This window comes from Sander vitreus, chromosome 6, assembly GCF_031162955.1.
Source record: "Sander vitreus isolate 19-12246 chromosome 6, sanVit1, whole genome shotgun sequence".
Lineage (NCBI taxonomy): Eukaryota > Metazoa > Chordata > Actinopteri > Perciformes > Percidae > Sander > Sander vitreus.
Window position 1 is genome coordinate 115,001 of NC_135860.1, and position 12,244 is coordinate 127,244.

The 12,244-nt window shown below is 44.5% G+C and overlaps 2 protein-coding genes across 5 annotated transcripts in view; both read right to left on the minus strand.

The window, feature by feature from the left end:
- Positions 1-4,912, minus strand: part of nudt17 (nudix (nucleoside diphosphate linked moiety X)-type motif 17) — a 10,592-nt gene extending 5,680 nt beyond the window's left edge. For 3 of the 4 annotated variants that reach the window (XM_078251970.1, XM_078251969.1, XM_078251967.1), the window contains exons 1-4: positions 4,854-4,912; positions 2,424-2,545; positions 1,059-1,175; positions 748-931 (exon numbers count right to left, since the gene is read on the minus strand). In XM_078251970.1, coding sequence (XP_078108096.1) covers positions 748-931; positions 1,059-1,175; positions 2,424-2,498 — 376 coding nt within the window. In that variant the 5' untranslated portion in view covers positions 2,499-2,545; positions 4,854-4,912. The remainder of the gene's footprint in view (positions 1-747; positions 932-1,058; positions 1,176-2,423; positions 2,546-4,853) is intronic. The other variant, XM_078251968.1, reaches the window with a different exon arrangement.
- Positions 4,913-5,189: 277 nt separating this feature from the next.
- On the minus strand, positions 5,190-8,286 carry LOC144519084 (E3 ubiquitin-protein ligase TRIM35-like). The gene has a single exon (XM_078251972.1). The coding sequence runs from the start codon at positions 8,091-8,093 to the stop codon at positions 7,173-7,175; it is 921 nt and encodes a 306-aa protein (XP_078108098.1). The 5' UTR covers positions 8,094-8,286; the 3' UTR covers positions 5,190-7,172.
- Between the last annotated feature and the right edge of the window lie 3,958 nt (positions 8,287-12,244).

Consider the following 12,244-nt stretch of genomic DNA (forward strand, 5'->3'; position numbering starts at 1 on the left):
GGGAACTATATTCTCAGAAGGCGAAGCACTGCTACTTCTGCTACTTGGGCGGAGTGATATGCTCGCAGCACCTGAATGTGGGTTTCTGAATGTGTCCTGCCTTCACTCTATCTTCAGTCTCCAGGCTCCACCCTCCCAAGCTCCACCCTCCCAAGCTCCACCCTCCCAGGCTCCACCCTCCCAAGCTACACCCTCCCAAGCTCCACCCTCCCAAGCTACACCCTCCCAAGCTACACCCTCCCAAGCTACACCCTCCCAGGCTCCACCCTCCCAAGCTACACCCTCCCAAGCTCCACCCTCCCAGGCTCCACCCTCCCAAGCTCCACCCTCCCAGGCTCCACCCTCCCAGGCTACACCCTCCCAGGCTCCACCCTCAAAAAACAGTCAGGTTGCGGCCGGGTTAGCTCAGTTGGTAGAGCAGGCGCACATATATAGAGGTGTATGCCTCGACGCAGAAGGTCCAGGGTTCGAGTCCGACCTGTGACAATTTCCGGCAGTTCTATCCCCTCTCTCTTCCCCTTTCATGTCTAGCTGTCCTATCCATTAAAGGCAGAAATGTCATTTTAGAAAACCAAGATGGACAACTCGGGGCTTCAAAACGGCAGCCCACAAACCAACGGGTGACGCCACTGCTGCTACGTCCGTTACTATTACAGTCTGGGCGTTTTTAATTTCCAGAAAAACCCAATCCTACGTTTCCCAGAATGCACCTGCCCCCTCTAACAGACGTCTGTGTGAGTGTCAGACCTGGAGGAACCCAGACGTTGGGAAAGATACGGAGCTCCTTCGCCCGCCGCGTCAGCAACACTCTCTCATTGGCTGTCTGCAGGATGATGGCGACGCCCACGTCCACGCCACGCTGCTGAACGTCCAATGGGATCGCAGCTGCCTCCGCGACTGACAGGTGTTTGATGGGACAGAAGGCGGGCCTCTGGGAGGGAAGAGGAAAACAGGACCGTTACAGAGACAGAGGGGCAAAGACTAAAGATAGAGAGGCAAATATCAAAGACATATGGATAAATATGAAAGATAGAGCGGTAAAAAGACAGGAGTCGGACCTTCAGAGGCGTCCCTCTTCCTTTGTCTGCTCGGGAAATAATGAACTGGTTTTTCTCCAGAGAGCAGTTCACCTCCACCTCATCGTCGCCACGGTCACCAAAATGACCTGTTATACTCTGACATCACAGCAGGGAGAAACACAGCGGTTAGCTGGTTAAAGGAACAGTCCAACATTTAAGGAAGGAAAGAGCATCCGTCTGCACTGAACTAGTCTGGAACATTTCCAGGACAAACCTTCCTCTCTCTGTGTGTTTCTCCGTTCTCTTCGGGAATCAACGACAGACGTTGAGCTTAGCTAATGAAAGGAATTATTTATAATAAGGCCCTACGGCCTGTCAAATCTGACTCTGGTTATCTAGACACTCAAATTCCTGCGCATTCTTTGATGAGGCTTGTGATAGCAGAACTCAGGGACCAAAACTGACACGATAGATTAAAGTCAAGAAAGTTTACCGTATTTTCTGGACTATAAGTCACACTTTTTCTTCATGCTTTGTCTGGTCCTGCGACTTATAGTCAGGTGCGACTTATATATATCAAAATATATATAATGTAACATGTTTTAAATGTTATTTCATGCTGAAAACATCACCGTCTACAGCCGCGAGAGGCGCTCTAGGCTTGTGACGACTATATGCTGCTCCTAAAGACAACTGAGAAAGAAAAGAAGCTGCAGGAGACTGCAGGTAGTAAAACACGCAGCCGGAAACGGTCATCGAGCAGCAGAAGGAGAGTTTGGAGTGAGAGAGAAACTTGTGAGGGACTGGAGAAAAGGTTAGTCTTACTGCAATGAAGAAAACAAAGAAAGCTAGTCGCGCTGAAATCCAGATGGCCAGAGCTGGAGGAAGGAGTCCACAGATGGGTGCTTGAACAACGTGCTGCTGGGAGAGGCTCGTGAACAGAGCTGTTACGTTACGTTAACGTAGAGGACACCTACCGTATTCAGCCCCTTGTTCTGGGGGCTGTTGGGTAGTTTAATAACTGTTAATGTGTTACGTTAACATAGAGGACACCTACCGTATTCAGCCCCTTGTTCTGGGGGCTGTTGGGTAGTTTAAGAACTGGCCTTTCCAGATTAAATGTCTGTTCTTTGTGAAATAAATGTCTAAATGAATGCGACTTATAGTCCAGAAAATACGCATTTAAGTTTACAAACACAATTGTGGTTTCACAAAATGACACTAAATGTCCCTTAACCGGAGACAGAGTACACAGAGCTAGTCTATGTCAGATTGTGAACCTCCTCTATCAATCTGCTTAATCTTTTATATCTTGCTTGAAGACGTCCCCCTCCTCCCTCCGGGCAGATTCTCCAGCTCCCACCGACCTAAAAGACCCTTCGTCCACAGCGGTGTGACACTGACCTGGACAAACTGAGCTCGCTGCGGAGCTGCTCGGTCCTTACAAACATGAACCAGGATCCTCCTCATTTTATCCATGTTATCATGCCGACAGGAACAACCCCGTAACTGCGCTGCTTCTTCTTCTGGAAATTAGAGAGAACGCAGGATTAAAAAATAAATAAATAATAATAATAACTTGATTTCTAAATAGGTTTACGTACAGTAATGTTTATCTGGATTAGGGCTGCACAATATAGCTACTTTTCATAATCATCCCGATAACTAATACACAACAAGTAGAACCATTCAGAGGTTATTGGACCCGTCCAGTTTAACAACAAGTAGAACTATTGAGAGGTTATTGGACCCGTCCAGTTTAACAACAAGTAGAACCATTCAGAGGTTATTGGACCCGTCCAGTTTAAGAACAAGTAGAACCATTCAGAGGTTATTGGACCCGTCCAGTTTAACAAGTAGAACCATTCAGAGGTTATTGGACCCGTCCAGCTTAACAACAAGTAGAACTATTGAGAGGTTATTGGACCCGTCCAGTTTAACAAGTAGAACCATTCAGAGGTTATTGGACCCGTCCAGCTTAACAACAAGTAGAACTATCCAGAGGTTATTGGACCCGTCCAGTTTAACAACAAGTAGAACCATTCAGAGGTTATTGGACCCGTCCAGTTTAACAACAAGTAGAACCATTCAGAGGTTATTGGGCCCGTCCAGTTTAATAACAAGTAGAACCATTCAGAGGTTATTGGACCCGTCCAGTTTAACAACAAGTAGAACTATTGAGAGGTTATTGGACCCGTCCAGTTTAACAACAAGTAGAACCATCCAGAGGTTATTGGACCCGTCCAGTTTAACAACAAGTAGAACCATTCAGAGGTTATTGGACCCGTCCAGTTTAACAACAAGTAGAACCATTCAGAGGTTATTGGACCCGTCCCAGTTTAACAACAAGTAGAACCATTCAGAGGTTATTGGACCCGTCCCAGTTTAACAACAAGTAGAACCATTCAGAGGTTATTGGACCCGTCCAGTTTAACAAGTAGAACCATTCAGAGGTTATTGGGCCCGTCCAGTTTAACAACAAGTAGAACCATTCAGAGGTTATTGGGCCCGTCCAGTTTAACAACAAGTAGAACCATTCAGAGGTTATTGGGCCCGTCCAGTTTAACAACAAGTAGAACCATTCAGAGGTTATTGGACCCGTCCAGTTTAACAACAAGTAGAACCATTCAGAGGTTATTGTTAATGTTATGTTCAGACAGACCTGCCCCCACTGCTAAAAAACAATCCTAACGGAAACACTGACTACACTTTAAAATGTAACTGTCAACTCTGTTTTTAAGGCTGCCTTTTATTATCACAACGTAGGGGCTGCAACCACTTTGTGGCCAGTGGAAAGAGAACCGGATTGGTTATAATCTGGGCACAGAGCGCCCCCGCAGACGGGAATCAATTTTTTGTATGACACCCGTCCTTTGTCCAAATATTTTTACAGTCTGTGGAGCAAGAGGGTCAAAGTTCACGGCGCAATGTTATGAAGAAGTAGTCCCAACTGTATCCATACTGCATGCAACAGTACATACTGAAGTAACAATAACAAGTATGAGATAGTGTGTGTGTGTGTGGGTGTGTGTGTGTGTGTGTGTGTGTTAGCTGAGTCATGTCTGACTGATTGTGAAACTGCACCTCAGCCTCAACAGGAAACTGATCAATCTAACCCAAATGTCACTGGTGGAATGTAACTAAGTATATGTACTCCAGTACTGTACTTCAGTACCAGATGTTGAGGTACTTGTACTTTACTTGAGTCTTTTCTTTTCATGCCACTTTCTACTTCTACTCCACTACATTCATCTGTTACATCTTTAGTTACTAGTTACTTTAGTTACTCCACCCCATTCATCTGTTCCAGCTTTAGTTACTAGTTACTTTAGTTACTAGTTACTTTAGTTACTCCACTACATTCATCTGTTCCAGCTTTAGTTACTAGTTACTTTAGTTACTCCACTACATTCATCTGTTCCAGCTTTAGTTACTAGTTACTTTAGTTACTCCACTACATTCATCTGTTCCAGCTTTAGTTACTAGTTACTTTACACATTAAGATTACTGTTTACATTAAGCTAGCCAACAATATATCGACCTACAAGTCCAGCTGGAAGACAGAGAGAAAGGAGAGAAAGGAGAGAAAGGAGAGAAAGGAGAGAAAGAGAGAGAAAGATACACTGATACTAGTTGTAAACAGACATGTTGAACTGTCAACAAACATTAACGGCTAACTTGAGCTAACATTAAACGCCTCAAAAAGCTTCACTCCGCGGGAATAAAACCCTCTGAACACAAATAGTTTCTACTTTAACTTCTGCAGACAGTAATGTCCGCGTTTCTATTTAAATAGAACACAGTAGAAACACAGTAGAAAGAGTAGGAACCTACTGACGGAGAAGGGACAGCAGCTAGCGTCCGTCAGCCATTTTAAACGGAATCAACATCCGGTTACAGACTTCAAAATAAGAGCCGTCAGGAACATTCTGTGAGTAAAGTACTCCGATCATTTCCTTCAGTAAAAGCAGTAATACTACAGTGTAGAAATACTCAATACAAGTAAGAGTACTGCATGAAAAAGTACAAAAATATCTGCATCAAAATATATTTAAAGTAAATGTTACTTCCCATCACTGGCAAAACATGTATCTACTTTACAACTGTCTCTTTCTTCTGCTCCATCTTATTTCAGAAATAATTGTAATGTATGAGACTCTTTAGTTTCCAGTTTAAAAGGTTTAATCTCATTCTCGGCAGCACAGAAACACACGAAGAATCACAACGGACAAATCAATGATCTAACGTTAATTACAGATTAATTGGCAGGTCTTGTAAATCAGAAACAGGAGTCATTAAAGCTGATTTTGTGTTACATCAGTAATGTTTATCTGGATCATGTTACTAAATAAACCCAAAATCTGGAACATGGCCGGGCACATTTCAGCAACAAAAAAAGCAATTCATTGAAGGTGCTACATAAAACATTAAAAGCATCGAGACAGAAACAGCAAGAGAATAGAAAATAATAGAAAACAGGAGAATAAATCAGGTTTCTCCCCAGTAAGTATAACTTGGACATTCGGATGCCTTCGCACCTGAGCAGTTTGGTCTGAAACTCTGGTGCGGACTTTAGTCTCGCCTGTCCAGACCCTCCTCCACAGCTCTGTGGAGGAGGGTCTGTCTAATCCACACAGCATTCCTGGATGGGAGAACAACCTGCTCTGGTTTATTGGCATTTCTTTAAACCAATCACAATCATCGTGGGCGGGGCTAAACTCCAGATGGAGCCACGGTGCCTCTGCTAAATAGTCTCAGGAAGGAGCTTGTAGGCAACAATCTGAAACTCAATCTTTGGCTGCCGAGAGGCTGAGAAGAGGGGAATAACTAACTTGGCAGACGCGCTTACAGTGCCCATATTATTTCAAAAAATCACTTTTTTTGGGATTTGGGGAGTTATTTTGTGTCTCTGGTGCGTCCACACGCATACAGACTTTGAAAAACCATCCATGCTGTTCTGAGTGAGATACGGTTTCTGAATGTGTCCTGTCTTCAGTCTCCGGGTCAGCTGGTCAACATCTGCACGGCTTTCTACGTCACTAGCTGAGACGAGGGGCCTAGGGGGCTAACTGTTAGCATGCTAGCTCGTTCTCAATGGCAAAACACTGCTACAACACACACTAGTTCACCATAATCTACAAAATAAGTTGTATAGAACTACTTCCATGTCCCTGTTCTGCAGGTATTCCACACAAAGTAGGGGCGCGCTCTCGTTTAGAAGAAGACTCCCGGCTAATCCTGCCTTGTACTACTGAAGTTGGAGAAACAGCTAGCTAGCTCATGTAGTCCTTACCTAGCTACTGAGCATGTAGTCCTTACCTAGCTACTGAGCGTGTAGTCCTTACCTAGCTACTGAGCATGTAGTCCTTACCTAGCTACTGAGCATGTAGTCCTTACCTAGCTACTGAGTGTGTAGTCCTTACCTAGCTACTGAGTGTGTAGTCCTTACCTAGCTACTGAGCATGTAGTCCTTACCTAGCTACTGAGCAGAGAACTTGTTTTGGTGGAACATGTGGACGTTCAAAAGTAGTTTTAGTCTCAGATTGGACAGATAGTCTAGCTAGCTGTCTGGATTTACCCTGCAGAGATCTGAGGAGCAGTTAACCATAGTCCTCACAAATCCACCAGAGGTTAGAACGCCAACACAGAGACAGAGGAAGGCCCCTGAACAATCCCGGAAATGAAACGCTGTTGATATAGACTATATCGGTTGTGTATAGGGAAGAAATCTCTGGGCCCAAGAAGTGTATCACATCATGACCTGCAGTTTTGACTGAGATTTTTCATCCAGGTGGCACAGGTTCAATTCTTGGTGTGGGGAAGGTTTTTGCACCAAGAAAGTGTGTTTTAAGCACCGTAGATTAATTCCAGAGTGCTCAGATTATCAGTAGCATCAAAGGGGAAGGGGACGGACATCCGGCCGAAAAAGAGGGACATCCGGAGGAATTTCCGGCGTCAACGGAGCAATACTGGAAGTGAAACGTCTTGGATATAGACTAGTGCGGACCAAACAACCCAGGGAGAGGAAGGGAGGCCAGACTGGAGCCAGAGCCCGCGTTCAGGCATCACAGTCGGTCTCCCCGCCTGGTCCACACACCCCCTGTTGCATGTGTGGACTCTGCCATTGGTTTTAAAAGTCTAAATTTAAATCTTTCAATACTTTGACTTTTTTTTTTTTTCCTGCCCCTGGTATACTAACTGACGTCCAGGGAGAGGAAGGGAGACCATGTCCTTCATCTTGTTCCAGATGTTGAAGCTCAGGTTGCCCAGGTGTTTGGCCTCGTCTATCAGAGCTCCTGAGAGCAGCTGTGGATCATCCAGCAGGGGGCGCTGCTGGACTCTTTCCACTGCAGCCTCGTAGTTGATCAGGAATGAGACGTCTTCAGCTCTCAGCTGCTCCTCTGTGGCTCTGACTGTGTCTGAAAGAGCTGCTATCTCTCTGCTCAGAGCCTCCATCTTCTCCTTCATCCTCTGACTCTTTTGCTCCTCTTCCTCCCTCAGTGCAGCCAACCTGGCCACCTCTTCCTCTTCTAGAAACTGGTGAAGCATCTTAAACTGATCCTTAATCTGCGTCTCTGTGCGTCGGGCCTGGACCTTCATGTGTTCTGCTGTTTGATCACACTTCACTTTAACTTGTTCAAAAACCCTTAACTTCTCCTTTAAGGGCTCCAGAGTTCCCTGAAGGTCCTTCTTGTGTTGTCGTGCAGCTTCATCGATGGGTCTGAATCTGTGGTTGGAGTGTATTTCTGAATCTCTGCAGACGACACACACCGGCTGCTGATGGTCCAGACAGAAGAGTTTGAGTTTCTCAGAGTGCAGCCTGCAGAGACCCTCCGAAGATCTCTGATCTCTCTCCTGTATGAAGGCCTCACACAGGTTCTTCAACACCAGGCTATCATGTGGTTTAGACACGGATCTTTTCCTACAAACTGGACACTCCTGTGTCTGTTTCTCTCTCCACCAGCTCTGCAGACAGTCTTTACAGAAGCTGTGGCTACACGACAGAACGACAGGATCTCTGAAGATGTCTTTACAGACCGGACAGCAGAGATCCTCCTCTGATCTGGAAGCCATTTAGTCTCTGAGTGAAGCCGGAAACACAGCAGACAGACAGCTCAGCCACTGAAAGTTACTTTCACTTTGAGTCTTTGTTCTTATAAAACTCGTGTAGTACTCCTTCCTGTAGTTGTTCTCTCTCAGTAGAAGTAGTGGTTTTTATCTGAAGCTGAAACTATTCACCTCTCAGTGTATGTGTGTGTGTCAGTGAGCAGTGAGGAACAATAATGAAGCTCCCGCCAGATTCACGTGTCGACATACTGCGCAGGCGTCAAAACACACACACACACACACACACACACACACACACACACACACACACACACATTCTTGATGGCGGAGGAATGTCTCGCCCTACTCTGTCTCTGATTGGCTTACCCAGGTATTCTTACCCTAACCTGAACCAATCATACTCCTCGTGCCTAAAAGTATCCAATCCAACCGAAGAAGGCAACGAGTAGGGCGGGACATTCCTTCACCATCCTAGGAAAACCATTTTTTATTATTATATATACAAATTATCTTCAAGGCATATAAAACATGACATGAAATAGAAATAATAATAAAACAGACTTAATGTTCTTCTTAAACGAAGTTTAAGTTATAGCATTCCTAAACACTTACTTCACATGTATTATATAGTTTTTCTATTAGAGAGAGAGAGAGAGAGAGAGAGAGAGAGAGAGAGAGAGAGAGAGAGAGAGAGAGAGAGAGAGAGAGAGAGAGAGAGAGAGAGAGAGAGAGAGAGAGAGAGAGAGAGAGAGAGAGAGAGAGAGAGAGAGAGAGGAGAGAGAGAGAGACAGAGAGAGAGAGAGAGCAGAGAGAGAGAGAGAGACGAGAGAGAGAGAGAGAGAGAGAGAGACAGAGAGAGAGAGAGAGAGAGAGAGAGAGAGAGAGAGAGAGAGAGAGAGAGAGAGAGAGAGAGAGAGAGAGAGAGAGAGAGAGGGAGAGAGAGAGAGAGAGAGCGAGAGACAGAGACCGAGAGAGAGAGAGACAGAGAGAGAGAGAGAGAGAGAGAGAGAGAGAGAGAGAGAGAGAGAGAGAGAGAGAGAGAGAGAGAGAGAGAGAGAGAGAGAGAGAGAGCAGAGCAGAGAGAGAGAGAGAGAGAGAGAGAGAGAGAGAGAGAGAGAGAGAGAGAGAGACAGAGAGAGAGAGAGAGAGAGAGAGAGAGAGAGAGAGACAGAGAGAGAGAGAGACAAGATAAGAAAAATAACAATAATAACATTTAAACACGGTAAGATATATGTCATGTAGAGATTAAATAAATGATACCCAGAGAATTGTACAGAGTTTGGTTGTTAAAAAGCCTTCAGGGTTATTTAGATTTTAGAAATAGTGAGTAGTAGTAAGAAAGAGAGCTATAATGACCGGCTCGCTCCACATTAGCCTTTACATAACATTTTCTTGTTGTTTTGTTTTCTTTCTTAAATACCTAAAAAACTGTACAGAGTTTGGTTGGCTCTCCTCCCCGGTCGGGGCTTTCTGTTCCTGGCCTGCAGGAGGCGCTGCAGCCCTCTCTTCTCATTCTCTTCCTCCGTGTGAGAGGCTTCCCTCTGCTATAATAATAAATATATAAATATATGAAGGTGCTATAAAGCTGTGCGCAGCGGCTACAGGCTGTAAAGGCACCCAGCAGCCAGCGGAGGAGGAAGAGGAGGAGGATGAAGCAGCAGCAGCGTGCAGCCAGCTGATCTCAGATCAGTCCGTCTAAACTGAAACTGGAAACTTTGTGATACTTCTCTCACTCCGGAGCTTCCTCTGTTTCTTCATGCATCTCTGAGAAAAGGTACATCTGCTTCATATTTCTAAAATGAGTTCATAGTATCTCATCATGTTTACTTACATTACATTAAATACATTTAATGACATTACACATTTCTTTACATTTTTCATACTATAAATGCATGCGCGATGTACATTTTTATTCTCTACTTCTATACATTGTTCTTCCTTTCTCCAGTGTATAATATATATATAGATGTTATATATATATATATATATATATATATATATATATATATATATATATATATATATATATAACATATATGTTTCTTGTTATTCTGTGTTGATGTGTTGACATATTATGTGGCTGCTGCTGTAAGAATCATTGATTTGGGATTATTAGTCTATCTATCTATCTATCTCTCTGATTGATGATTTCACCCTCTCTCATATTCTCAGCTGATATTGATCTTTTCTGTTCTCTGCTGCTGCTGCGTTTATATTTATGATCTGATATGATCTCTTCGGCTATTTTGTAAATCATGAAACATTTCTCTAACATTTTCTAGAAGCCGAATATCTTCAGTTTCTCAGAATTGGACTACACTACATTTCTGTAAATATTTCATCATGTTTCTCTCTTATCATTTCACCTCTCCTCTCATACTCTCAGCTGATATCGGTCTTTATGTTACAATCACTGCTGGCTGCGTTGATATTTATGATCTGATATGATCTCTGCTGGTCTTTTATAAATCAGAAAACACTCCTATAACATTATCTCGACGCCAAGTATCTTCAGTTGTGCAGTCAGCGTTCTTCCTCTGCCAATGAAACATCTGTGTGAAGTCCTTTGTTTTAAACATATATCAGAATAAAACATCCCCAGTTGATTACTTACATTTAAAGACGCACAGATTAATGGCTAAATTGTCAACTATTACATGAATCTGCAACTATTTTCACAATCAATATTTTTATTTGAGTCATTTTTTGTGTGTAAAAACAGGTGTGATGTCAGCTTGTTAAATGTGAATATTGTTCTAGTTTCTCTCCTGTGTGACAGTAAACTGAAGATCTTTGAGTTGTGGACACAACAAGACATTTAAGGACGTCCTCTTGGGCTTTTTGGGAAACACTGATCCACATTTTTCACCATGTTTTGACATTTTTATAGATCAAACAACTAATCGATTAATCGAGAAAATAGCAAACAGCAGTCGTTAGATCAAGGTCAAATATGGACTCCCCTAACGCTAGGTTACTATGACCCACCATGTTGGGTTGGTTCCTCAACCCAGCGTGCTGGGTCAAATATGGACTCCCCTAACGCTAGGTTACTATGACCCACCATGTTGGGTTGGTTCCTCAACCCAGCGCGCTGGGTCAAATATGGACTCCCCTAACGCTAGGTTACTATGCTCCACCATGTTGGGCTGGTTCCTCAACCCAGCATGCTGGGTCAAATATGGACTCCCCTAACGCTAGGTTACTATGACCCACCATGTTGGGTTGGTTCCTCAACCCAGCATGCTGGGTCAAATATGGACTCCCCTAACGCTAGGTTACTATGCTCCACCATGGTGGGTTGGTTCCTCAACCCAGCGTGCTGGGTCAAATATGGACTCCCCTAACGCTAGGTTACTATGACCCACCATGTTGGGTTGGTTCCTCAACCCAGCATACTGGGTCAAATATGGACTCCCCTAACGCTAGGTTACTATGACCCACCATGTTGGGCTGGTTCCTCAACCCAGCGTGCTGGGTCAAATATGGACTCCCCTAACGCTAGGTTACTATGACCCACCATGTTGGGTTGGTTCCTCAACCCAGCATGCTGGGTCAAATATGGACTCCCCTAACGCTAGGTTACTATGACCCACCATGTTGGGTTGGTTCCTCAACCCAGCATGCTGGGTCAAATATGGACTCCCCTAACGCTAGGTTACTATGACCCACCATGTTGGGTTGGTTCCTCAACCCAGCGTGCTGGGTCAAATATGGACTCCCCTAACGCTAGGTTACTATGACCCACCATGTTGGGCTGGTTCCTCAACCCAAGAAGAACTAATCTCTGTTTAAACTAACACGCTCAAACCTCATATCTCAAAAAACATTCTGCTATACTGGGCATAAACAGGAGGCAGCATGGAGACTCCGCCCACTGCCGGTAGTTACCATGGTAATGTTAGTAGCGTTAAGTCTCAGAGAACGAGACGTCGTGATCGATAAGACCCAATCGGAAGGGAGAAACATTGGCGTCAGTGTCGGTGTTGCCAAAGGTCTCCGTTTGCGGCCGTTCCATACCAAAACGGGTCAGAAGTGTTTCCAAATGTCTCTGGTTTTGGGCCTCGGAAACACCAGAGCAGGGGGAATGAGAGGGGGGAACGCCAGAGCAGGGGGAATGAGAGGGGGGGGAACACCAGAGGGGGGAAACACCAGAG

Bases quoted from the DNA above. Each gene is read 5' to 3' on its own strand.
- LOC144519084 (XM_078251972.1), bottom strand. From the start codon at position 8,093: ATGGCTTCCAGATCAGAGGAGGATCTCTGCTGTCCGGTCTGTAAAGAC.